Here is a 26960-nt window from a genome sequence, read left to right as displayed (position 1 = left end):
TAAGGCTCTAGCGAGAATTGCCTTTATTAACTTACTTGTTGTGGTACACCACAGCAGAGTACGCTTCTCTCGAAAAATCAGCACAGCTGGACTTCCCAAAGATAACCTGCATTTGAGTGGAAGGAAGGAACAGAAACAAATCATTACAGACAGCAATACGTGAGAGAAGCACTCCAACTGGTGTATAATGACCACACCAGATTACAGAATCTAAACTACCCAGAGCTCAAATCCCAGCACGGCAAGTTGTGAAATTGAATTCAATAAATCTGATTATTCGTGGGCTGGCACCCGAAAAAAACAATAAAAGTTGCTGGATTGTCAGAGGACCAAGTGGGTGCAAAGCTGGAGGAGGTTGCAGAGATAGGGTGGGGGCAAGGCCATGGAGGGATTTAAAAACAAGGATGAGTATTTTTAATTTAATGCACTGGGGGAACTAGAAGCCAATGTAGAACAGCGAAGAAAGGAATGATGGGTAGGCAAGAGTTAGCATGGGACAAGGTTTGGACCATTTGGAGTTTATGAAGGATGAAGGATGGGTGACCAGCGAGGATATTAAGGGGTCAAATGCGGGCTTTTTGAGGAGGGGTGACGACGGCGGTTTTGAAGGAAGGGAGCAAAGGGAGTTATCGACAATATGGGCAAGCATCGGGGCAGGAAAAGTAATTAAACGATCAGGAGTTGGGTAGGGATGGGGTTGAAGGAGCAGGAAGTAGGGCTCATGGAAGAGATGTGCTTGAAGAGGACAGAGTGACAAAAATTCTCGTGACTGGGACTGGGGTAGGGTAAGTAGGGTTTGGGTTCCTGCTCCTGATCACTATAGAGTGACCTGTACTGGAAAGAGTGTGTGTGAATGTTGGGCAAGGACAGGTTGTGATACCTCCCACAGTAGAAGAGGATGACAACTTTCACTGCCTAGGTCCATGTGTACAGAACAAACACACGGTGCTGCTGGTAACAACTCAACTGTATCCCAGTTAAGAATCAACGCCTTCAGCAGAAAAGGAGTAAAATGGAAGGAACAAATCCTGAGCTGTACAAGAGACACAGATTAGAGTGCAGACAGCTATTCAAAGTGCACACACTCGTTAAGCTCTTACAAAAACTGAGATGGCTCCTTTATTTCCGCTGTTAAAATGATAAGGGTGATCTGTTAAGTGGATACCTCACCCACGCTGCCATCTACAATCGAGCATCTCGTGGGAGTAAGTAGCTACTAAAAGCTCTTTCAACTGCCTCAACTACCAATTATTATGTACTTCAATATATTTTGGGACTACAGCAAACACAATGTGTACTTCTGTTAAATACCTCTTCCTCAAAAATGCACAAGTACAGTGGAAAATCAGTTATATAACTCTTCGTCTCAAGAAGCGTCAGACTGGAATCTATGTGAAAGTCACAGATTTTGACTTGGTGTTTGGCACGAAAGAAAAAAAATCTTTTCTCAAACCGCACTCAACTCTCCATAAAATCCAACCCATTCCAGTCGAACACTGTTCCCATTATCTGGGATGTGGAGATGCCGGTGATGGACTGGGGTTGACAAATGTAAGGAATCTTACAACACCAGGTTATTCCCATTATCTGGGAACGCTCTCGCACTAAACAGATAAGAAATAGCTTATTCCCTGATAAATGATCTCTCATACTCTGGCTTCCAACAACTCTCTCCATTGTAACCTTTCTTTATTTTATTGATATTACTATGATTATTGCTCATCCAAATATTCCCCTTGTTCTCTAAGCTACAAGTACCCCATTCCACACCCTCCTCCTCACTGTCTTCAAATCATGACTTACTGCACCTCAAAGCTTCAGGGCAATACCGAGGGAGCATTGCATTGTTGGAACTGCATTGTCCTTCAGATGAGACATTAAACCAAAGCCCTATCTCCCTGTTCTATTGAACATTAAAGATCCCATGACACTATTCAAAGGGCAGGAAGGTCTTGCCACGTTCTGGCCAACATCTCTCCCTCAACTAACACCAAAGAAACAGATTTACTGCTCATACATTGCCTGGCTATCTGTGGCACCTTGCTGCGTGCAAAATGGCTGCTGCTCTAGACAGTACAACAACAATTACTGGATTTCAAAATTAATGAATTGCATGTAAAGCAGTCTGGAACATTTAGGAGATCAGGTACTAAAGAAATGTGAGCTTTTCTTCTTTCTTCCCCCCCCCAAGAGTCTTCTGACTTTTGGAATCTAACCTTGTTATCATCATTTCCTGATTTACCTCATCTTCTCTCCTCAGCCGTAGCCCTACACTTGGGTTTCTCAATAATAAATCAGAACTGCATTGCTTTTGTGATACATGCGTTACCAGTGCGGCAACCAGGTATGGCACAAGCATACGCTTGAGGAAGAAAGCTGCTAAGACCCCCACATTGCTGCAAGACGTTTCTCACCGGCATGGCACTGTTGGGGTCCTCTCCTGCCATGAACTGGACTTTCACTGTAATATTCCGCACAGACCCCTGGCGGCTGCTGAAATTCAAACTCTGCGGGTAGACGTACAGCAGATTCCTAAGAAGAACAAAGAGTGGGTCAGCACAGACAACACACATTCAAAATACAGCCACAAGCCAGACTCTCATCGACTGGCTGTCCTCATTTACTAACTTGTTATTGTCTACCAAATAAATGGATGAAAGTGGACCCCAGTAATGGGGGGGGGGGGGGGGAAATTCCCCTGTGTTGTAACATCTCTTCACAGACTGGGAGACAAATAAACACAAACTATAACACCAAGTAAAAGTGTTCATTTACCTCCCGCTTTCTCCTGCATCGTGCAAAAGTTGTCCCAGATAAAGAACAAACAAACCTGCATTTCTATAGCACCGTTCGCATCCTCGGAATGCCCCAAAGCACTTCACAGCCAATGAATTATTTTTGAAATCCAGCCACTGTTGTTTTTTAAGCAAACACAGCAACCAATTTGCACACAGCAATGTCCCACAAACAACAACCAGTTAATCTGTTTTTGGTGGTGGGGGTTGAAGAACACCCATCGGATTCCCTGCTCTTGTACAATTGTGCCTTAGGAGTATTTTATATTCAGCTGAATAACTAGATGCGGCCTCGGTTTAATGTCTCATCCAGAAGATTGCACCTGCGACAATGCAGCATTGCAGAGAGTGGACACACAACCATGTCGGTCTCCGCCCCTGGCGCCCGGACGCCGCGGGGTCTTTGTACAGTGACTGGATACTGCGGGGTCTCTGTACAGTGACCGGATGCTTTGGATGCATGAATATTCATCCTTCTTTCTGTGGGGAACCATGCAGCACCCTAATTGAAACTACTGGGTGAGCAATTGTGCACATTAATCCAACTCCTACCAGTTCATGAAGCAGCGCGTCGGTACATTCGATTTCCCGCCTTGGCACTGACATGCACAACCAATTCCCCTTTGAAAGTTACTATTGAATCTGCTTCCACCAGCCTTTCATGCAATGCATTCCAGATCATAACTTGCGGTATAAAAGAAATTCTCCTCATCTCCCCTCTAGTTCTTTTGCCAATTATCTTAAATCTGTGTCCTCAGGTTGCTGATCCTTCTGCCATTATTATTATTATTATTATTATTATTATATACACAAGTTCAGGGAATATAAAGCCACCTTGAAGAATCCCAAACTTCTCCTGAGCACTGCTGGTGTGATGAACATTAGTAACTGTGTCTGTGGCCCATGGCTGGAAACAGTCAGTTGAACAATAAAATGATGGCGATACTTTGTGTCAACTCCCACAGGGCCTCCTATTCTCTCCTAAACACAGCTGTACAACTTATGAATTATTGCAATGATGTCATAATGACCAAACTAGAAATCCTTCTAAACTTAGAAATCCTGACCCGGGAGCTGGCTAACCAGATTAACAGCACTACTTCAGGGAGAATCTGCACACTTGAGTATTAAACTCATGATGCTTACCATAGACTTGGACCTCCCTGCATGCTTGGCCATTTAGTCACTGTTGTCTTATAGGCAGACTTGACAGCCAATTTGCACACAGCAAGGTCCCACAAAACAATAACTGATCAGTTCATCTGTTTTTTGGTGGTGTTGGTTGAGGGATAAATGTTGGCTAGGACACTGGGAGAATTACACTACTCTCCTTCAAATGGTGCCATGGGATCTTTCACGTTCATGTCAACTGGTAGATGAAGCCTCAGTTTAACGTCTCATACAAAAGACGTCACCTTTGACAGTGCAGCGCTCCCTCAGTACTGCACTGGAGTGTCAGCCTAGATTGAGCTCAAGTGCTGAAGTGGAGCTTTAACAAACAACCTTCTGACTCCAGAGGCCAGAGTGCTACCAACGGAGCCAAACTGACTCTGCTTACTTTTGTCCACCAGCAATGTAGGAGCAAGGCAGATGAGAAACGAGCGGCCAGTATTCATTGTTTGTTCACTGGCCATGCTATGAATTTACCCAGGTATCAGGACAAGTGAAGACTCTCGCTCTCAAGAGATACAGGAGCTAGGACACACCAATGAGAGTTGTCTGAAGCATGGAAGCAAAAACATAACTTGAGTAACAAAGAAGATTAAAAAACCCCAAAAATGTAACAGTGACAACTAGAGCAGTCAACAAAATGTGACAGGCTATCACTGGAATCACTCACATTTGACACAGTGGCACCTACAATCATGAAGCTTCGCTGTACCTGACTTCCCAGATCAGGAACCCACAGCATTAAGGGTAGTGAATATATGGAATATACTGCAATGGAGACGGACAGTGTTGAGAAATCAAGAGGGTAACTGGGTAGATATTTTTCAGTGAAGGACACTGTAGGGGATGAGAGATAGAGGAGTGTATGGTATTAATTGAACGTTTGGACTGGTCAGATGCACTATATTTTCTGGTTCTGTACATTCCTGTGGCTGTAATGCTCTAAGAATTTTGGCGGCACTAGAAAGTCCTGATCCATTCACTGTCACACTAATGTTTTGCCGGCTCCCTTCCTTTCAGGCACTTGGTTACATCACCTCATTCAGGGGCTTAAAAGGTTCAACCGTCCTTAGTCCAACTATCAGAATCATTTGTAGTGATTTACTGAAGAGACAGGTAGAAGGGAAAAATAAATGAACAAAGTCATTTTGTAAGGGAATCACACACAATATCAAACTAAAATAATCCCAACATTAACTCCACTATAGTAAACCAAGCATGTCCCTGTGAATAAAGACCATCTGTTTAGCTGCCTTTGCTGCTTCCCCCCCATCCCCCATTCTCCTTATGCACTTAGACAAACCTCCCCCCAGGCTCCCCCTGCCTTAGTCCTGAACCCACGTATTGCTCCAGATTCTCTTCTATCTCCCCATATGCCCTCTCCAAGCTAATCTTGTCCATTAGACCCACCTTCCGCTTCCTTGAACCCATTCCTGCTAAACTAGGCCCCTAGGCCCAATTTCAGATGGGAGATCAAGAAAGGGGGCAAGGAAGCAAAACAGAAAATGCTGGAAATGCACAGCAGGTCCGTCAACCTCCAAAAGAGAATACGCAGGTGTACTTCATATGTTGATCGACCTGCTGTAGATTTCTAGCGTTTATGGTCTTTTCAGTGTTTCTTGAAGAGGAGGCAGGCAAAATGAAAAGAAAAAAAATGGAATAACTGATGTGCACCCAATGTCACAGCCGAAACTAATTTGACCAACGATGCTGCCAACAATTTTACAAATGTTTTTAAACATCCCCACAGATCAAGGACCAGGAGTTACAGATACCACCACTCGGAGTAACAAGAACATTGCTGCAGTTCAGACAGACACATCAAACAGCGGTGACAGAGCTGAATCAGGCAGCTCACGGTGAATGGGAACATTGCAATACATTGCAGCTCAAGTTGTGCACCGAGTTCAGACCCATCCATGCAGCATCTCACTTCGCTGTTAGCACACATCTGTTTTTACCGGCTCTATAGCCCTCGGCCCTTCCCCCATATCTCAAGCACCACTCACTCACAAAGGAGGCAGCCAACCTGTTCTCACACCTCTGTTCATGTTGTGTTATAACTGGCCCATAGGACGAATACACTGCCTGGAGCATTTCACCCTTAACACACTCTAGGGATCGAACAAGGTGTCAGCCTTGGCTCAGTGGGGAGCACTCTCGCCTCTGAATCAGAAGATTGTGGAGTCAAGTCCCACTCCAGAGACTTGAGTACAAAATCTAGTCTGACACTCCAGTGTAGTACTGAAGGAGTGTTGTACCGTCAGAGGTGCTGTCTTTCGGATGAGACGTTAAACCGAGGCTCTGCCTGCCTTCTCAGATGGATGTAAAAGATCCCATGGCACTATTTTGAAGAAAAGCAGGGAAATTCTCCCCCGTGTCCTGGCCAATATTTATCCCTCAACCAACACAACTAAAACAGATTATCTGGTCATTATCACATTTCTGTTTGTGGGACCTTGCTGTGCGCAAATTGGCTGCCACGTTTCTTACATTACAACAGTGACTACACTTCAAAAGTACTTCATTGACTGTATAGTGCTTTGGGATGCCCTGAGGTCGTGAAAGGCGCTATATAAATGCAAGTCATTCTTTCTTTCCTGGCTCAGTTATTCATTGAATAAATCTGCTGAGCTTTCAGGGGAGCAGTACCTGGACATTTCTATGATATTATAACTCAGCAATAATTTTTCATCAGTTTACACTATTACAACTCAACTGTAGTATCATAGTTAAAAAAAAATCCTGTTGCAGACATGAAACTGCAAATTAATAGCTGAAAACAGCAAGGCAATAACTGGTGTGGGAACAATAAAGGCATAATTCAAATAGAATCTTACTAACAGGAAAAACAATAGAAGAGCTGAGATTGTGTTTGAGGGTGCAACTGTAACTCATTATTGCGGCATGACTGCACTCAATAGCCTTTTCACTCTAGTGAATGTTAATACCTCCTGTTATTTATCCTGGGGGGGTTTCTTTGGCTTTTAACTGCTGCATATTGGAGCAGAACCATGTACAGCAGACCTTTCCACCATTTCAGACTGTAACAGCTTTAGGTAAATGCTCAGAAACGGCATGTATTGCATCTGCTCCAACAGTTGCCATCGCTCATAGTGCCTGAGGGGCTCCAATGTTACATGTACGGTACCCAAAACTAACAATACTCTCCAGGCACCACATTAACCTAGATTTACACATCTGTGGAGAAGGTCCATTAAAAAATACACATGAAACAGATGCAGTTCAATAGAGATTACTGGAGTGTGTGTAGAGAGAGAGATACACACACACACACATATATATATATATATATAAATGCACACAAGATGTTTGGTAGATCTGTAATTAACCAGAATTGAGAAGTTAAACTTGCTGCTAGTTCTTATATTTCTGTTCTTATACTTTTGATGAAGTTTTGTGACACCATCTTTACACTGTGGAATTTATCAAATTCCTGACTTACTTCCCTACCCATGGAAATGTGCCACTATTTATAGTTCTTAAAAAGCAGTCACTGCGTGTCCTGTTGTGCTCTCATTGTATTTTAAACAAAAATAAATACATGAAATCAAAATGTTCTGGTGACACTTTCCTTATACCGGGATTTCAGATTATTGGATTTCTAATTTCTCTATGGGCACAATGAAAATTCCGCAGATTGGAGTCTCGCGCCCACTCTGACCTTCACAAAACATCAGTTTGAAATGTACTGAAATGCTGCAGTATCGATTGTCTGCCACGAGAGGGCTCCCTATCCAAAGCTCTGTGAGTCCCTCTAGTGGCCGAATGCCAGTAGTACCTTACTACAATCATAGGAAAGCTACAGCACGGAAGGAGGCCATTCAGCCCATCGAGTCTGTGCCGGCTCTATGCACAAGTAATGTAGCTAGTCCCACTGTCCCACCCTATCCCCGTAGCCCTGCAAATTTTTTCCTTTCAAGTACTTATCTGGTACTTATCCTTTTGAAAGCCACGATTGAATCTGCCTCCACCACCCGCTCTGGCAGTGCATTCTAGATCATAACCACTCGCTGCGTAAAAAAGCTTTTCCTCATGACGCTTTTGATTCTTTTGCCAATCACCTTAAATTTATGTCCTCTGGTTCTTGACCCTTCTGCCAATGGGAACAGTTTCTCTCTATCTATCCTGTCCAGACCCTTCATGATTTCCTCTCAATCTTCTCTGTTCCAAGGAGAACCACCCCAGCTTCTCCAGTCTACCCATGTAACTGAAGTCCCTCATCCCTGGAATCATTCTAATAAATCTTTTCTGCACCTTCTCTAAAGCCTTCACATCTTTCCTAAAGTGCGGTGCCCAGAACTGGACACAATACTCCAGTTGTGGCCAAACCAGTGTTTTATAAAGGTTCATCCTTGCTTTTGTACTCTATGCCTCTATTTATAAAGCCCAGGATCCCGTGTGCTTTTTCAAACCGCTTTCTCAACCTGCCCTGCCACCTTCAACGATTTGTGCACAGATACCCCCAGATCTCTCTGTTCCTATAACCCCTTTTAGAATTGTGCTCTCTAGTTTATATTGCCTCTCCTCGTTCTTCCTACCGAAATGTATCACTTCGCATTTTTCTGCGTTAAATTTCTCCTGCCACTTGTCCGTCCATTCCACCAGCCTGTCTATATCCTCTTGAATCTATCACTATCCTCCTCACTCTTCACTACACTTCTAACTTTTGTCATTTGGAAATTTGGAAATTGTGTCCTGTACATCCAAGTCCAAGTCATTAATATATATCAAGAAAAGCAGTGGTCCTAGTACCGGCCCCCAGGGAACATCACTGTACACCTCCCTTCAGTCTGAAAAACAACCGTTCACCACTATTCTCTGCTTCCTGTTACTTAGCCCTTTTATTCCATGGGCTTCAATCTTGATGACAAGCCTATCATGCGGCACTTTACCAAACGCCTTTTGAAAGTCCATATACACATCAACTGCATTGCCCTCATCTACCCTCTGTTACCTCATCAAAAAACTCTGTCAAGTCAGTTAAACACGATTTGCCTTTACCAAATCCGCGCTGGCTTTCCCTAATCAATCCACACTTGTCTAAGTCACTGCTATACCACACTGATCTATATAAAAGCACCTGAATATTATGATGTGGTCATAATATACCCCAAAAAATGGTTTTATTGATGCAGCTTCACAGAGATCACTATCTGCATGTCACTTTTGGCTCAGTAGCAGCATTGTACCCTTAGTCAGAAGTTCATGGGTTCAAGCCCCACTCCAGAACTTGAGCATATCATCCAAGCTGGCACTCCTGTGCAGTCTTCCAGATGAGATGTTAAACAGAGGCCTTGACTGCCCTCTCAAGTGGCTGTGAAAGATCCCACGGCACTATTTGAAGGGTAGGGGGAGGTCTCCCGATGTTCTGGCTAACATTTATCCTCAAGCAACATCACTAAAAACAGATTATCTGGTTATCTATCTCATTGCTGTTCATGGGACCTTGCTATGTGCAAATTATCTGCCACATTTCCCTATATTACAAAGTGAAGTACTTAATTGGCTGTGAAGTGCTTTTAAAAAAAGTTGCATGAATAGAACACCTTTCACATCCTCGGGACGCCCTAAAGCATTTCACAGCCAATTAAGTACCTATGACATGTGGTCACTGTTCTAGTGCAGGGAAACACAATGGTAAATCTGTGCTCAGCAAGGTCCCACAAACTTTGGGACATCCCGAGGGTGTGAAAGGCACTATATAAATGCAACTTCTTTCTTCCTGCATCATCAATGGAGGTCACTGCCACTGAACAACGAAAGGTAGCAAAGATTCCTCCTCCCTTCTCTCCCCCCTGCAATGGTAATGACACAGTGGTGTTATTACAGTTGTAATAAATATGATCAAGGCTGACCATTACCTGTATGTAGTGTATGGTACATAGACCTCCCTTGCTGGGAACTCCAGGATCTCTTTGGTAGGGCGTACTCGAGGATCTGGGTACGGTTTGACATGCAGTAGTTCAGGGGAGAGGCAGTAGTGTGGACTTTCAGGAGCAGGAGATATATCAATCTTTAATTGAGCTACAAATAGAGAAGAAATACTTTAAGATATATGGGCAAACCAAAGAAATCCAGGAACTGAAAAGATCCGCCCCCTCCCTATGGGTTTTAGTTGCTACTAGCGATGAGCAGGTGAAGTTAATTGCCAGACTAGCTCAGTACCAACCTCCTACCATTTAAAAATGGCATTAGTGTTGGTCTGGTCACTCTGCAGGATGGCTGGATTATGAACCTGGCATTTCCAGACCAACAAATTCACAATCCCAACCAAACATTTTAGGGAATGAGGAAAAATCACAGGGTGTAACCAGCAGCTCGTTATACTGTACTCTGTGGTAGTCCCGTTAGATTGACAGAGGCATGAAAACTGGACTCCTACTGACCATGAGGGAATAAGGGAGAGGATGGAAAGAAATAACTAGTAGCACTCTTAGCTAGTGTGCTGGATGGAGACTGGGCTGTCCATTCATTTACTCATAACCTGCAACAACCTTCTGTTGCTAACCCTCAGTCTCGATGCAGTTTAAGATTCAGAATACACTGCTCCGTTAAAATCACACTGAACGTCCAAACGAGGTTACATCATGGAGATTTACCAATGAAGTTAAGTGCAATTTCTAGTCTCATCTCAGCATATTCCCACGAGGAGTGATGAGACTTTCCAACATAAGCTTGTTGCTGAATCTCCTCCAAACAATGAACTGTTATTTGGTAACACCATAAATTCACAGACACAAAGCGACCAGATTTTAGCCACCTAGGAAGAACATTCAGGGCTAGATTTTCCACCCATTGAGAATGAATAGGTGGTAAATGCAACCCCAGACCTCCAGCATGAACATATTCAAATCAGTACCGGTCACCACCAGGTCCAGCAACAGTTAAATAATGCTCGTTTCCACAAAAATAGCCATGTGTGCGTTCTCACATTTCCTCATTGTGTAAAGCCACTGTAGTCACTTGGTGTAACCTTAGACTGCACCTTAGATGTTTCAGGATGGGGCAAGTTACCTGTCACTGGCCGCAGTCTCCGCAGAACAGACGAGGGCCTCCTCATGTCTGCCAGGAACTTGTACAAGTCTTCATCGCTTAAACGGTCCCCTTCCTGGTGAAACACAGACAGTGGCATAACACCAAGGCCTCAGCACTTTACCGCCAGAACGGGGAAAAAAAATCAAATTATGCTGCACTCCATACAGTTTTAACACAACTGGGAAACACTGACTCAACAGCACGCACCGTACACTAATAATACACCGCCGGCATAATCAGCTCCATTAGCTTCGGTCACAAAGACAATGCTTTGATGCGGGTTTATGATGTTAATGACCATCACTACCAGGGGTGCCCTTGTGGTTCTGTACTGTACTGTGGTTGTGTAGCTGAATTACTTTTATTAAGCATAATTTCTTGACATTGTATCTCTTAATTTAACATGTCTTTCCATCGAGATCTTAGAGAGAAACCAACACTGGCAGTGAGCTGTTTTTATTAGATAACAGTGGGTGTGTTTGTGTTATTACTAGTGTTAGTGATCATAATATGATAGAATTTCACATTGAGTTTGAAAGTATCGTACTTAAGTCAGAAACTACAGTCTTAAACTTAAATAAAGCCAATTACATAGGATGGGGGGGAAGTTGTCAAAGGTAGATTGGGAAATTAAATCGAAGGGTTTGACAGTTGAAAAGCAATGGCAAACATTTAAAGAAATATTTCAATATTCTCAACAAATATACATTCCATTGAGAAATAAAATCTCCATGGGAAAAGTGATCCACCCGTGGCTAACTAAAGAAGGGGAGTATTGGATTGAAAGAAGAGGCTTATAATGTTGCCAAGAAGCCTGAGGGTTGGGAGAGTTTTAGAAACCAACAAAGGACGACCAAAAAATTGATAAAAAGGGAGAAAGCAGAATTTGAAAGTAAACTAGCAAGAAATATAAAAACGGATTGTAAGAGCTTCTACAAGGATGTAAAAAGGAAGAGAGCAACAAAAGTAAACTTTGGTCCCTTATAGGCTGAGACAGGAGAAATTATAATGGGGAATTAGGAAATAGCATTAAATAAATATTTTATATCTGTCTTCACAGTAGACACGAAAAGCATACCAGAAATAAGTGGGGAACCAAAGGGTAAATGAGAGCGAGGAACTTAAAGAAATTAATATCAGTAGAGAAAAGGTACTGGACAAACTAATGGGGGTAAAAGTCCAAAAAGCCGACAAATCCCCTGGACCTGATGGCCTACATTCTAGGGTTCTAAAAGAGGTGGCTGCAGAGATAGTGGATGCATTGGTTATGATCTTCCAAAATTCTCTCGATTCTGGAACGGTCCCAGTGGACTGGAAGGTAGCAAATGTAACCCCGCTATTCAAGAAGGGAGGGAAAGAGAAAACAGGGAACTACAGGCCAGTTAGCCTGACATCGGTCATGAGGAAAATGCTGGAATCTATGATTACGGAAGTGGTAACAGAGCACTTAGAAAATCATAATATGATTAGGCAGAGTCAACATGGTTTTATGAAAGGGAAATTGTATTTGACAAATTTATTAGAGTTTTTTGAGGATGTAGCTAGCAGGGTAGATAAAGGAGAACCAGTGGATGTAGTATATTTGGATTTTCAAAAGGCATTCAATAAGGTGCCACATAAAAGGTTGTTACATAAGGTAAGGGCTCATGGGGTTGGGGGTAATATATTAGCATGGATGGAGGATTGGTTAAAGGACAGAAAACAGAGAGTAGGGATAAACGGGTTATTCTCAGGTTGGCAGGCTGTATCTAGTGGGGTGCCGCAAGGATCGGTGCTTGGGCCTCAGCTATTTATAATCTATATTAATGACTTAGATGAATGGACAGAGTGTAATGTATCCAAGTTTGCTGACAATACAAAGCTAGGTGGGAAAGTAAGCTGTGAGGAGGACACAAATAGTCTGCAAGGGGATATAGACAGGTTAAGTGAGTGGGCAAGAAGGTGGCAGATGGAGTATAATGTGAGGTTATTCACTTTGGTAGGAAGAATAGAAAAACAGAATATTTTTTAAAATGGTGAGAAACTATTAAATGTTGGTGTTCAGAGAGACTTGGGTGTCCTTGTACAAGAAACACAAAGTTAGCATGCAGATACAGCAGGCAATTATAGGAAGGCAAATGGCATGTTGGCCTTTATTGCGAGAGAGTTAGAATCATAGAAGTTTACAACATGGAAACAGGCCCTTCGGCCCAACATGTCCATGTCGCCCAGTTTATACCACTAAGCTAGTCCCAATTGCCTGCACTTGGCCCATATCCCTCTATACCCATCTTACCCATGTAACTGTCCAAATGCTTTTTAAAAGACAAAATTGTACCCGCCTCTACTACTGCCTCTGGCAGCTCGTTCCAGACACTCACCACCATTTGAGTGAAAAAATTGCCCCTCTGGACCCTTTTGTATCTCTCCCCTCTTACCTTAAATCTATGCCCCCTCGTTATAGACTCCCCTACCTTTGGGAAAAGATTTTGACTATCTACCTTATCTATGCCCCTCATTATTTTATAGACTTCTATAAGATCACCCCTTAACCTCCTACTCTCCAGGGAAAAAAGTCCCAGTCTATCTAACCTCTCCCTATAAGTCAAACCATCAAGTCCCGGTAGCATCCTAGTAAATCTTTTCTGCACTCTTTCTAGTTTAATAATATCCTTTCTATAATAGGGTGACCAGAACTGTACATAGTACTCCAAGTGTGGCCCAACAGAGTTGGAGTACAAGAGTAAAGAAGTCTTACTGCAATTGTACAGGGCTTTAGTGAGATCTCACATGGAGTACTGTGTACAGTTTTGGTCTCCTTATCTAAGGAAGAATATAATTGCCTTAGAGGCGGTGCAACGAAGATTCACTAGATTGATTCCTGGAATGAGAGAGTTGTCCTATGAGGAGAGATTGAGTAGAATGGGCCTATACTCTCTGGAGTTTAGAGGAATGAGAGGTGATCTCATTGAAACATATAAGATTCTGAGGGGGCTTGACAGGATAGATGCTGAGAGATTGTTTCCGCTGGCTAGAGAGTCTAGAATTAAGGTGCATAGTTGCAGGATAAGGGGTCGGCCATTTAAGACTGAGATGAGGAGGAATTTCTTCACACACAGGGGTTGTGAATCTTCGGAATTCTCCACCCCAGAGGGCTGTGGATGCTGAGTCATTGAATGTATTCAAGGCTGAGATGGATAGATTTTTGGATTCTAGGGGAATCATGGGATATGGGGATCGGGCGGGAAAGTGGAGTTGAGGTCGAAAATCAGCCATGATCTTATTGAATGGTGGAGCAGGCCTGAGGGGCCACATTGCCTACTCCTGCTCTTATTTCTTACGTTCTTATGTTTGAGAGCAGGGAGGGTTGCCCTGCATTTTCCCCTTCAATTCGCTCCACCATACTGTTATTGATGTAAATAAGAACTGGCGCATGCAACTAGTGACGCAGGCAATTTTAAGAAACGACAGCTGGGATTCGGACTCACATCCCTTTTGCTGCTCCACTCATGCACTCCTCTAAAGTCAACCCAACACAGCAACACTTACACCAAACTCTTATCTAGATGAATCACAAAGCTTGTGAGCCATGAGGAAAGATCAGAGAAGTTTGAGCTCCATAGTCTGCAAAGGAGAAGGTTGAAGGAGATGAAAGGGAACCTCAATGAAGTATGTAACACATTAAATAGTACTAGCAGATCTCCCATGGCATTGCATACGGTTGTCTGGAATCTAGAGCAGTGATCTTTAGCTTGAAGGTCCAAATACTCCCTGCAGAAAAATGGTCTAAGTAGAGTGACGAAGCTGCCCGCAGCTCCTTGTAAGCAGCTTGGGTCATTCATAGAGCTACTGAAATGGCATAAACTTCAAACTCCAGGTCAGTAACTGGCTTTCTTTCTCTTTTTTTAAGAAAATAGTTTTGTATGGGCTTCAATGAGCCAAACAGCCTTTGCTTGCCTCCGGTGTTTCATACGGCAGTATGTTTTTCTTTATCATTTACCTGTTTGAAGAAGTTTGTGACAGTCAAGGTAGCTGGCCGAAAATTTGTGTAGTTGCAGGCATCATCCCCGATGCTCATCCGCTCTAATGTCCTTTTCTTCCGGTCCGTCCATGTTCCCTTTCGCTCTAGAATGAAATCACAATAAAAGGGTATAGCGGCCGTTTTCCTTTGCTATAAACCTACTACCAGTAACAAACACCAAACATTTCCCTTCACCAAACTGCTATGTCCCACACTGCCCGGGTTGAATAACAGCGAAGAAGGAGGCCACTTTGGCCTGTGCCAGTGCTAGCTCTTTAACTGGAGCAATCTAATCCTGTTTTACTGTCCTTTCCCCACATCCTTTTCAAAATATTTATCCAATTCCTTTTTAAATGCTGTTACAGTCTCTGCTTTAATGGCCACATAGTAAAGCATTTCATGTTCTAATAACCCCTCTGTGTCAGAAGGTTCTTAGCCAGACAAATATCGTAAAATGACATCTTTGCTGGCCAGGATTTTCCAGTTGGAAGAAGCTATGGCATCAGCTTAGTAACAACATACTGCAAAGTTACAGGGTTACAGTGCGCATTCTTAACCAGTAAACATCCAGTGACCTGACTTAGGATCGCATTAGGTAAGCAAAACATGCAGATTATTAGAAACAAGCAGTAGCTGTTCACCAGAGAACAAAACTTGAACAGGTTCAGCGAGAAACTAAGAGATTAATGTACGCCTAGAAAATCCTGGTATTCAAATCCCTCCATGGTCTCTCCCCTCCATATCTCTATAACCTCCTCCAGCTCGAAAATACTCCGAGAACTCTGCATTCCTCTAACTCTGGCCTCTTGTGCATCCCCGATTTCCTTCGCCTCACCATTGGCGGCTGTGCCTTCAGCTGTCTAAGCCCCAAACTCTGGAATTCCTGCCCCAAACCTCTCCTCTCTCTCCTCCTTTAAGACCCTGCTTAAAACCTTCCTCTTTAACCAAACTTTTGGTCACCTGTCCTAATATCTCCTTATGTGGCTTGGTGTCAAATTTTGTCTGATAACGCCCCTGTGAAACGCCTCCGGACATTTTACTACGTTAAAGGCACCATACAAATGCAAGTTGTTGCTGTTGAAAAGATTGCTTCTGAACTGCATGCTGATACACGTGTCACTTGCAAACAAATTGCATTTAATAGATCTGACTACAAAAGGGATCAGCTCGAGGACAGAAATGAACCACATTCAGTTTCTCACCGCTTTCCGAGTCCGAGGAATCACGCTCCAGGCTCCCAGCGCTGTTCACAATGTTCATAAGGTGGATGGCGGTCCAGGCAAATGGCATTCGGAATTTGCCCAATTTGTTGCAGAACTGCTCTGCCTGATTCTTCAACTTCTCCACCTTCTCCTTGTGCTGTGCAGATGTCACAAACAAGGGAAATTGTGTTTAAGACTCAGCTCCAGATAAGCACGTGAGAGTGGGAAAGGGAACAGCATGAGAGGAAGAAAAGAGAAAGACTCACATATAGATCAAGAAAAAATAAGGAGAGAGCATGCAAAAGAGGCAGAGAGCTAGAAAGACAGCGAAGAACTGTACTTTATAAAGCATTTTATAATTCTCTTGGAAATATCTCATTTGTGAAGTAGTGACTTGTTATGAAAGTAAATGCAACAGCATATCTGTGCACAACAGGATCCCACAAATAGGAATGAGATGAATGACCAATTAATCTGTTTTTGGCAGTGTAGGTTGAGGGAGGAATGTTGGCAGGGACACAGGAAAAACTCCCTGTTCTTCTCTGAATAGTGCCACGGGATCTTTAATGTCCAAATGACCTGCTGGAACAGGCCGGTGGGGAGGGGATCTCTGACAATACAGCGCTCCGTCAGTACCATGCTGGACTGGGCCTTGAACCCACAACCTCCCATCTCAGAGCCGAATGCTACAAACTGAGCCAAACTGACTCATGCTAGAAAGAGGGTCTGAAAGCAACAGTGTGATACCGTAAATGTGTAAAGAGTATTATATTAAGGTGAGCATTTAGCAGCTAGCCACATTACGACACCAAGTATTAGAGGCATCATGTGGCAAAAGAACACAGGATGATGCTGTGATTCGCCACAAGCTAAGGTCCCATTCTTGGCCTCACTACTCAATAAAAAACCATTATATCATTATCATTATACTGAGATAACACTAAAATTTACAGCAGCTGATAAATTATGCTTAAGATAGCTCGACAGCGAATGATGATTAGAAAGTTGGGTACTCTGCTCACCTTGGTGGAATCAGACTCCTTCATAACCATGTAGGGTTCAGCGCACTCCCCAATGTCACCCTGCTGCAGAACCTTTTCAAGCTGCATGGGAAGAAGCATCATGCACAAAGTGAGGACTGCTCCAAATTGAATGAACCAAGATAATCAGCAACATCAAAGGGGGTGGAAGCTCAGTAAAGCGATACTGAGGTCAATCTAACAAGTTCAAATCTACATCTCAAAGGGAATATTAGAAAATAATGACAGATTTCATAGGGAAGCTCAGTCCTTACCTTAATTACTAGGAATATGTCAGTGGAAGGATACGTTATGGAGAAGATGGTAGACCTTGCCAACGTTGATATAGCAGCATGGGGAATGTGAGGGCGGAGCAGTCCCTTCGCTTGATCAGAATTCAAGTCAAAGTAGAAGTTTTCAGAAATCTACAGTGAAGAGGAGAAAAACCATCGTTACTTTAAACAAAAGGGTTTGAGCAGCTACATCCCAGTCAGTGGCTAACTTCAGCAAGGGGCTGCACCAGGCAATAAGTGGCTACAATGTGGAATACACTGCCTGGAAGGGTGGTGGAAGCAGATTCAATAGTAACTTTCAGAAGGGAATTGGATATATACTCGAAAAGGAGAAATGTGCAGGGCTATGGGGATAGAGCAGGGGGAGTGGGACTAATTGGAAAGTTTTTTCTAAGAGCCAGCATAGTGGGCTGAATGGCCTTCTTCTGTGCTGTATTATTTTATGATTCTATGACAGTAACTGTTCTTCCAAATGACAATGTGACATCAATACTGGGATACAGGGTACAACACTGTGAGACACCCGATCTAACCCCGCACTTCTCTATGCAATGACAATTAAACCACACAATTCCTCTGGGAATCTGACTTTACGTGACCCAGTTACAAGTTGAATTCCCAGGATGGGTGGATGTTGGCATCTGCCAGGCTTGCCTACAATAAGCTTCGTGAGTAACTGGCTAGCCCAATAAGTAGGGCTTCCCACATGGGAGTAGCAGCTTGATTTAAGGAAACACCTGACAACAGAGCAAAGCCTCGGGACAGCTGAAGATAAGTAGCATTGGCGATGGCGGTTACGGAGAGGACTGCCTTTTCATTAGAAAGCTGGAGAATGAATGATAATTTCCTAACCGCTGGACCATTTGCTTTCCAGCTGATGGTGGGCCAGGGATATGGTAAAGGCCATTACTGGTGGTAAAAAGCACTTAAAAAGTTCCCTTTCTCAGCAAATACTTTTTCTCCACCCACCTCACTCTCACTGCTGAGCACAATAACATATGAAATAATATAAATGAAGGAATTTGTTAGTAGTCACTTACCTTCTTCTTTTCCTTCACATCATACAGGGCAAGAACCCCAAATATAGGCTCGATTTCAATTTCAAACCTTTGATTAAAGAGCAGAAAACAGAAATCAGTCCTCCAGAGACAGGTAATGCACATTTTGCTACTGTCTGCAAACCCTGTTGTGATAAAGTTCAGGTGTATCTGTTATCTAATAGAGAGAGTCTGATCAAACTCCAACATAGACTGGCAAGAAACTGAATCACAACACAACATTAGCAATAACTGTTAGCCTATTTGACCCTGAGATGAACTTCTGACCACATATCTGCTCCATCACCAAGACCATCTACTTCTACCTCTGCCCACCCGTCTCCATCCCTGCCTCAGCTCATCTGCTGCTGAAATCCTCATCCATACCTCCAGACTCAACTATTCCAATGCTCTCCTGGCCAACCTACCATCTTCCACCCTCCATAAACTTGAGCTCATCCAAAACTCTGCTGCCTGTATCCTAATTCACAACAAGTCCCATTCACCCATCACCCCTTGGGCATGCTGACCTACATCGGCTCCCGGTCCGGGAACGCCTCAATTTTAAAATTCTCATCCTTGTTTTTAAATCCCTCCATGGCCTCGCCCCTACCTATCTCTGTAACCTCCTCCAACCCTCCGAGATCTCTGCACTCCCCCAATTCCTGCTTATCCCCGATTTTAATTGCTCCACCATTGGCGGCTGTGCTTTCAGCTGCCTAGGCCCTAAGCTCTGGAATTCTCTCCCTAATCCTCCCCGTCTCTCTACCTCTCTCTCTTCCTTTAAGTCAGTCCTTAAAACCTACCTCTTTGACCAAACTTTGGGTCACCTGTCCTAATATCTCCTTACGTGGCTCGGTGTCAAATTTTTGATTGTGCTCCTGTGAAGCACCTTGGGATGCTTTACTACGTTAAAGGTGCTATATAAATGCAAGTTGTTGTTGTTGCACAACAAGAACAATCATAGCATAATATTCCTTCATAACTTTCACAAGGGATCAAACAGACTCTCATCTGCTTTTGTCACTGAGTATGTTAATGGTGAATTTAAGTATGTTTAGGACTTGGGAACTTCACCATCCAGACAGTTCTGAGATCTGTATTCAAGTCCAGCCCAGACAGATGAGGTGAAACTCCTCTCTCCCATGCAAAAAGGGATTGGGGCAGTCTCAATCCAATTCTAGAGGGCACAGGCTCAACGTTCAGCACCAAGTAGTACTAACCTGACAATCTCACTCTAAAGGCCAGAGCAGCTTGGGAAGGGGAAAAATGTCACTGGTCGTTCTTCTGAGACTGAATTTAAGGCATTTTGTTGAACAGTAGGTGGAGGTTTAATCTTCATCTAAGCTGCTCTATATCTGCCCCGGGAGTGACTGATGTGGACATTAGCGGCGCAAAAATGGAAACATATATCCCACTACTGACATCCTTCAACTTGACGAGCACAATATTATTGAAAAGAAACTAACAGGGTTACAGTTTTACCTGCAATTGAAGCAGAGAACAGAGATATTTAGAGGAATACGCTGAACAGTGAGAGTAACTAGGACTGCTCAACTTACCCAGGGAGATTCTCAACCACTCATTCAAAAGCAGCTTATTATGAGAAGGGGGTAGGAAATAATTGGCCAGAGCTCCCACCTCTGCAAGTTCACATGTGAGCGTTGGGAAAGGACAGGTTTGGCCACGATGACTCACCACCCCACAGGCAAAACAGCCTGCTGACTTCCACTGCCTCACACACAAGTTGCTGCACCCAAAGAGTTAAACCTTAACATGAGGCAGCACCTTCAGACGAGCAGAGGAAGAAGAAAAAAATAGTTTATCTGGTTTACACCATCTCGTTATATGGGAAGGTAAAAAAAAAACAAACTTGGAAAATTGTTTCAGGGGCTCCTGCAGAATCACCTGACTGAACTCTGGGTGAAATATCACAAACAATCCCCTGGTTTACACTTCAGATGTGTGCTACATGTAGTGTTTACTCCACTTACTGAGCCTTACCTAAGCCCACCTGTGATTTCATTACCCATGGGATAAAATGTACACACCCTCATTTCGTGTTCGTTATGGTGTGGGTGGAGGTCACATCTGTGCTGTAAAGGGGCTTTACTCACTTCAACGACAGGCATTTTACAAGAATTCTTTGTCCGAAATGTTCTTTGGGGACTTCAGGAGTAGTGCATCGTTCCACTGCTTCATCCTGTGAATAAAAAATACAATCAGCACGGGAACCCAGAAATCTGAGAGACTTTCCTTACAAAGTAACAGAGATTAATGTGGAAAACTATACCTAACTTTATCAAGTATAGTCTATCATGACAGCTGCATCCATTACCTGTTTCCTATTTGCAAGTTCTATTTGGATGCTGAGTCCAGCAGTGACTCTCAATACCCAAAGAGTTTCCTGGTTTCTCAGAAGGCACTGCTTCCAGATTTGAAGTAACTGTTGTCAAACTTTTGCTTAGCTCAGCAAGGAGAGAGGCGAGTTCCGGACTCAACATCCACTCAAGAACTATTTCAGAGCAAAAACATAAGTGCGGAGAGAGGGTAATGGCCGGAGCTATCCTGATCAGTGGGAGGGTTGCTATTTCTGTGACTCATCCTTGGGCTATTCCTTCAAATGCTTCAAGTCCAAGATGTTAAGTGGTGCTTAAAGTAGCAAATGCCTCGTCAGTCACAGTATATTTGGATTTTTAGATCTTTGAGAGTAAATTTCCAACGGAAAAAATACTTAAGCAATAATATAGAATCTCACATTTCCACTGCTTGTTATAGTGCAACACCAGAAACAAGTTTTATACCCTAGTCCATATGAGGCAAAATGAAAAATTAACATAGGAACAGAAGTCGGCCATTCAGCCCCTCAAGCCTGTTCTGTTATTCTATTAGATCATGGCTGATCTGTACCTCAATTCCATTTACCTGCCTTTGTTCCATACCCCTTGATACCCTTAGCTAACAAATATATATCGCTCTCAGTCTTGCAAATTTCAATTTTTTTTTTATTCGTTCACGGGATGTGGGCGTCGCTGGCGAGGTCAGCATTTATTGCCCATCCCTAATTGCCCTCGAGAAGGTGGTGGTGAGCCACCTTCTTGAACCGCTGCAGTCCGTGTGGTGACGGTTCTCCCACAGTGCTGTTAGGAAGGGAGTTCCAGGATTTTGACCCAGCGACAATGAAGGAACGGCAGTATATTTCCAAGTCGGGATGGTGTGTGACTTGGAGGGGAACGTGCAGGTGGTGTTGTTCCCATGTACCTGCTGCTCTTGTCCTTCTAGGTGGTAGAGGTCGCGGGTTTGGGAGGTGCTGTCGAAGAAGCCTTGGCGAGTTGCTGCAGTGCATCCTGTGGATGGTGCACACTGCAGCCACAGTGCGCCGGTGGTGAAGGGAGTGAATGTTTAGGGTGGTGGATGGGGTGCCAATCAAGCAGGCTGCTTTATCTTGGATGGTGTCGAGCTTCTTGAGTGTTGTTGGAGCTGCACTCATCCAGGCAAGTGGAGAGTATTCCATCACACTCCTGACTTGTGCCTTGTAGATGGTGAAAAGGCTTTGGGGAGTCAGGAGGTGAGTCACTCGCCACAGAATACCCAGCCTCTGACCTGCTCTAGTAGCCACAGTATTTATATGGCTGGTCCAGTTAAGTTTCTGGTCAATGGTGACCCCCAGGATGTTGATGGTGGGGGATTCGGCGATGGTAATGCCGTTGAATGTCAAGGGGAGGTGGTTAGACTCTCTCTTGTTGGAGATGGTCATTGCCTGGCACTTATCTGGCGCGAATGTTACTTGCCACTTATGAGCCCAAGCCTAGATGTTGTCCAGGTCTTGCTGCATGCGGGCTCGGACTGCTTCATTATTTGAGGGGTTGCGAATGGAACTGAACACTGTGCAGTCATCAGCGAACATCCCCATTTCTGACCTTATGATGGAGGGAAGGTCATTGATGAAGCAGCTGAAGATGGTTGGGCCTAGGACATTGTGCTGAGGAACTCCTGCAGCAATGTCCTGGGGCTGAGATGATTGGCCTCCAACAACCACTACCATCTTCCTTTGTGCTCGGTATGACTCCAGCCACTGGAGAGTTTTCCCCCTGATTCCCATTGACTTCAATTTTACTAGGGCTCCTTGGTGCCACACGCGGTCAAATGCTGCCTTGATGTCAAGGGCAGTCACTCTCACCTCACCTCTGGAATTCAGCTCTTTTGTCCATGTTTGGACCAGGGCTGTAATGAGGTCTGGAGCCGAGTGGTCCTGGCGGAACCCAAACTGAGCATCGGTCAGCAGGTTATTGGTGAGTAAGTGCCGCTTGATAGCACTGTCGACGACACCTTCCATCACTTTGCTGATGATTGAGAGTAGACTGATGGGGCGGTAATTGGCCGGATTGGATTTGTCCTGCTTTTTGTGGACAGGACATACCTGGGCAATTTTCCACATTGTCGGGTAGATGCCAGTGTTGTAGCTGTACTGGAACAGCTTGGCTAGAGGCGCAGCTAGTTCTGGAGCACAAGTCTTCAGCACTACAGCTGGGATGTTGTCGGGGCCCATAGCCTTTGCTGTATCCAGTGCACTCAGCCGTTTCTTGATATCACGTGGAGTGAATCGAATTGGCTGAAGACTGGCTTCTGTGATGGTGGGGATATCGGGAGGAGGCTGAGATGGATCATACACTCGGCACTTCTGGCTGAAGATGGTTGCAAATGCTTCAGCCTTGTCTTTTGCACTCAAGTGCTGGACTCCGCCATCATTGAGGATGGGGATGTTTGCAGAGCATCCTCCTCCCGTTAGTTGTTTAATTGTCCACCACCATTCACGACTGGATGTGGCAGGACTGCAGAGCTTTGATCTGATCCGTTGGTTGTGGAATCGCTTAGCTGTCTATAGCATGTTGCTTCCGCTGTTTAGCATGCATGTAGTCCTGAGTTGTAGCTTCACCAGGTTGGCACCTAATTTTTAGGTACGCCTGGTGCTGCTCCTGGCATGCTCTTCTACACTCCTCATTGAACCAAGGTTGATCCCCTGGCTTGTTGGTAATGGTAGAATGAGGAATATGCCGGGCCCTGAGGTTACAGATTGTGCTGGAATACAATTCTGCTGCTGCTGATGGCCCACAGCGCCTCATGAATGCCCAGTTTTGAGCTGCTGGATCTGTTCTGAATCTATCCCATTCAGCACGGTGGTAGTGCCACACAACACGTTGGATGGTGTACTCAGTGCGAAGTCGGGACTTCATCTCCATGAGGACTGTGCGGTGGTCACTCCTACCAATACTGTCATGGACAGATGCATTTGCGACAGGTAGATTGGTGAGGACGAGGTCAAGTAAGTTTTTCCCTCATGTTGGTTCGCTCACCACCTGCCGCAGGCCCAGTCTCGCAGCTATGTCCTTCAGGACTCGGCCAGCTCGGTCAGTGGTGGTGTTACCGAGCCACTCTTGGTGATGGACATTGAAGTCCCCCACCCAGAGTACATTTTGTGCCCTTGCTACCCTCAGTGCTTCCTCCAAGTGGTGCTCAACATGGAGGAGGACTGATTCATCAGCTGAGGGAGGACGGTAGGTGGTAATCAGCAGGAGGTTTCCTTGCCCATGTTTGACCTGATGCCATGAGATTTCATGGGGTCCAGAGTCAATGTTGAGGACTCCCAGGGCCACTCCCTCCTGACTGTATATCACTGTACCGCCACCTATGGTGGGTCTGTCCTGCCGGTGGGACAGGACATACCCAGGGATGGTGATGGAAGAGTCTGGGATGTTGGCTGAAAGGTATGATTCTGTGAGTATGGCTATGTCAGGCTGTTGCTTGACTAGTCTGTGGGACAGCTCTCCCAATTTTGGCACAAGTCCCCAGATGTTTGTAAGGAGAACCTTGCAGGGTCGATTGGGCTTGGTGTTTTGCCGTTGTCGTGTCCGGTGCCTCGTGGTCCGATGCCGGGTGGTCCGTCCGGTTTTATTCTTATTATGACTTTTCGTAGCGAGATTTTACAACTGAGTGGCTTGCTAGGCCATTTCAGAGGGCAATTAAGAATCAACCACATTGCTGTGGGTCTGGAGTCACATATAGGCCAGACCGGGTAAGGACGGCAGGTTTCCTTCCCTAAAGGACATTAGTGAACCAGATGGGTTTTTACGACAATCCGGTAGTTTCATGGCCATCATTACTGATACTAGTATTTTAATTCCAGATTTTTATTTAATTAATTGAATTTAAATTTGCCAGCTGCCGTGGCGGGATTTGAACTCATGACTCTGGATTGTTCAGCATCCACAGCTTTTTGGGGGGTGGGAGTCGTTCCAGATTTCCACTACCCGTTGTGTGAAAAAGTGCTTTCTGATTTCACTCATGAAGGGCCTAGTTCTAATTTTAAGATTATGCCTCCTTGCTCTGGATTCCCCCACCACAGGAAATAGTTTCTCTGTATCTACCCTATTAAGTCTCTATCATTTTCAAGACATTAATGGCACCTGTGGAAGACCGTACAACAGATGATTAATAAAGGACAAGCTAAGTCGTCCACGAGGTGGCGCCAACGTTCCCAATGTTTGGAACGGCAAGCAAGAGGCCTGGAGTTACAATCTCTTTTAAGGGGGATTTGGGAGACTGGCCCTGTCAAAATATTTTCAAAAAGGCAGCATCATATCACATACATTGCACAAAGTGGCCAGTCAGTTGTTTGGAAAGCAAATCTCAAAGCTCTATAAAGCAGTTCAAGAAGTGACATTTCTGATGGTTTCAGTTTCCTGTTTCGATAAGTATTTTTTCCCTTGAATTGGCGCTAGCTCTCCGTACTGCTTAGTCCTCCACCACCACAGACCACACCCTGGTCGAGAAACTCCCAGCTCTCCGCCGCTGCTATTGTTAAGCCAGCTGCTGGGGTGTGCAGGAGGCCTTGGAACCCAGCATCCGACTCCAGTGATCTGCCCCATCCCAACACCTTGGCTGAGATCAGGCACTACCTGAGTACAAGAATGTAGGTTTGAGGTCATGTTACTGCTCTTCCCCCACTATTCAAAAGGGTATCATGCCTGAACTCCTTCTTGTATCTACATTGGGTCCCGGTCCACGAAAGCCTCCATTTTAAAATTCTCATCCTTGTTTTCCAATCCCTCCATGGCCTCGCCCCTCCCTATCTCTGTAACCCCCTCCAGCCCTACAACCCATCGAGATCTCTGCGACCCTCCAATTCTAGCCTATTGCGGCTCCCCCGATTGTCATCGCTCTACCATTGGCAGATGTGCCTTCAGCTGCCGAGGTCCTAAACTCGAATTCCCTCCTTAAACCTCTCCGCCTCTCTTCCTCTCTCTCCTCCTTTAAGATGCTCCTTAAAACCTACCTCTTTGACAAAGCTTTTGGTCACCTGTCCTAATATCTCCTTATGTGGCTCGGTGTCAAATTTTGTTTGATAATGTTCCCGTGAAGCGTCTTGGAACGTTTTACTACATTAAAGGCGCTAAATAAATGCAAGTTGTTGTTATTGTATGAAACCCAAGCTCTTTCCTCATCCTTAGAGCAGGGATGGTATCTTCCAAATGATATCAGGGAAGAATAGCAGCTGCTCTCTAAGGATCTTCAATACACAAATCATACAGATTAGTGTGAAACTGAGCCACATAGACCAGGAAGATCTCAAGATCAACCTGCACATCTGCTGAGTTAGTTGGTCTCAGCTGAGGGTGACAGTAGGAGGAGGACAGCTGCCCTCCGTGTCTCCGGGATTCAGGAGGGGAAAGAGAATCAGCGGAGTCCTGCTCCCAATCACATCCCAATCATTGGATACGTGCACGGATGCCGGGTAAGAACAGGAAAGGGCTTGACGACAATGCCCCCCACCAAAGGAGCAACCAGCTGACGCTCGGGTGTCTGGGCTACAGGTGAAGGATGCCACTTGGGCGAGGTACTTGAAAGCTGTTGGTGGCCAAAGAACCGGACCCAGCACCTTCAGGAGAGGGGGAGAAAATGTGCCTGTCATCACCGCAATTCAGCAGCACTCCTGATGGCAGAGTTCTAAAGACATTGACTGTGGCACAGACTCGACCACCTGCACCGTTCCCAATGCCCACCTGCCAGTGTGCGATTATACCGGTACCCCCGCAGCAACTGCTTTACCTCATCTGGCGGTGGGAATAGTGCCAGCACTTCCCGGTGTCGGCTCTCTTTCCTCTGCTCTCCATTTCGTCTGTCCACTTCTTCGACGGCCGTGCGCTCAAGGAGGCTGGGCAGCAGCAAGTCAGCAGTGGAGTTTTTCAGGTCGAAGATACTGGAGGCCCAGCTCCCCCGCGGTGTGTCGTCCAGAGACACTGACCTCCGCTTCGACTCATCCTACCAAAGAATGGGGAACAAATCACTTGGAGCTATTATCAAGTATTACTCTTCAGCCCCCCCAAT

The 26960-nt window shown here is 44.7% G+C and overlaps 1 protein-coding gene across 8 annotated transcripts in view; it reads right to left on the bottom strand.

The window, feature by feature from the left end:
- The window catches only part of LOC137304480 (dedicator of cytokinesis protein 7-like), a 139273-nt gene that overhangs the window by 75786 nt on the left and 36527 nt on the right, over positions 1-26960 (bottom strand). For all 8 annotated transcript variants that reach the window (XR_010958583.1, XM_067973092.1, XM_067973087.1 and 5 more), the window contains exons 6-16: positions 26682-26894; positions 20693-20778; positions 18579-18645; positions 17521-17670; positions 17249-17329; positions 16227-16383; positions 15004-15128; positions 11004-11097; positions 9851-10013; positions 2415-2532; positions 36-106 (exon numbers count right to left, since the gene is read on the bottom strand). Coding sequence is in view for 7 of the 8 variants with exons in the window: in XM_067973092.1 (XP_067829193.1) it covers positions 36-106; positions 2415-2532; positions 9851-10013; positions 11004-11097; positions 15004-15128; positions 16227-16383; positions 17249-17329; positions 17521-17670; positions 18579-18645; positions 20693-20778; positions 26682-26894 (1325 nt within the window). In the remaining variant the exon portion in view is untranslated. The remainder of the gene's footprint in view (positions 1-35; positions 107-2414; positions 2533-9850; positions 10014-11003; positions 11098-15003; positions 15129-16226; positions 16384-17248; positions 17330-17520; positions 17671-18578; positions 18646-20692; positions 20779-26681; positions 26895-26960) is intronic.

Source organism: Heptranchias perlo, chromosome 37 (assembly GCF_035084215.1).
Source record: "Heptranchias perlo isolate sHepPer1 chromosome 37, sHepPer1.hap1, whole genome shotgun sequence".
In the NCBI taxonomy this organism is placed as follows: domain Eukaryota; kingdom Metazoa; phylum Chordata; class Chondrichthyes; order Hexanchiformes; family Hexanchidae; genus Heptranchias; species Heptranchias perlo.
Note: the sequence above shows the minus strand (reverse complement) of the source record. Positions and strands in the feature narration are given on the sequence as shown.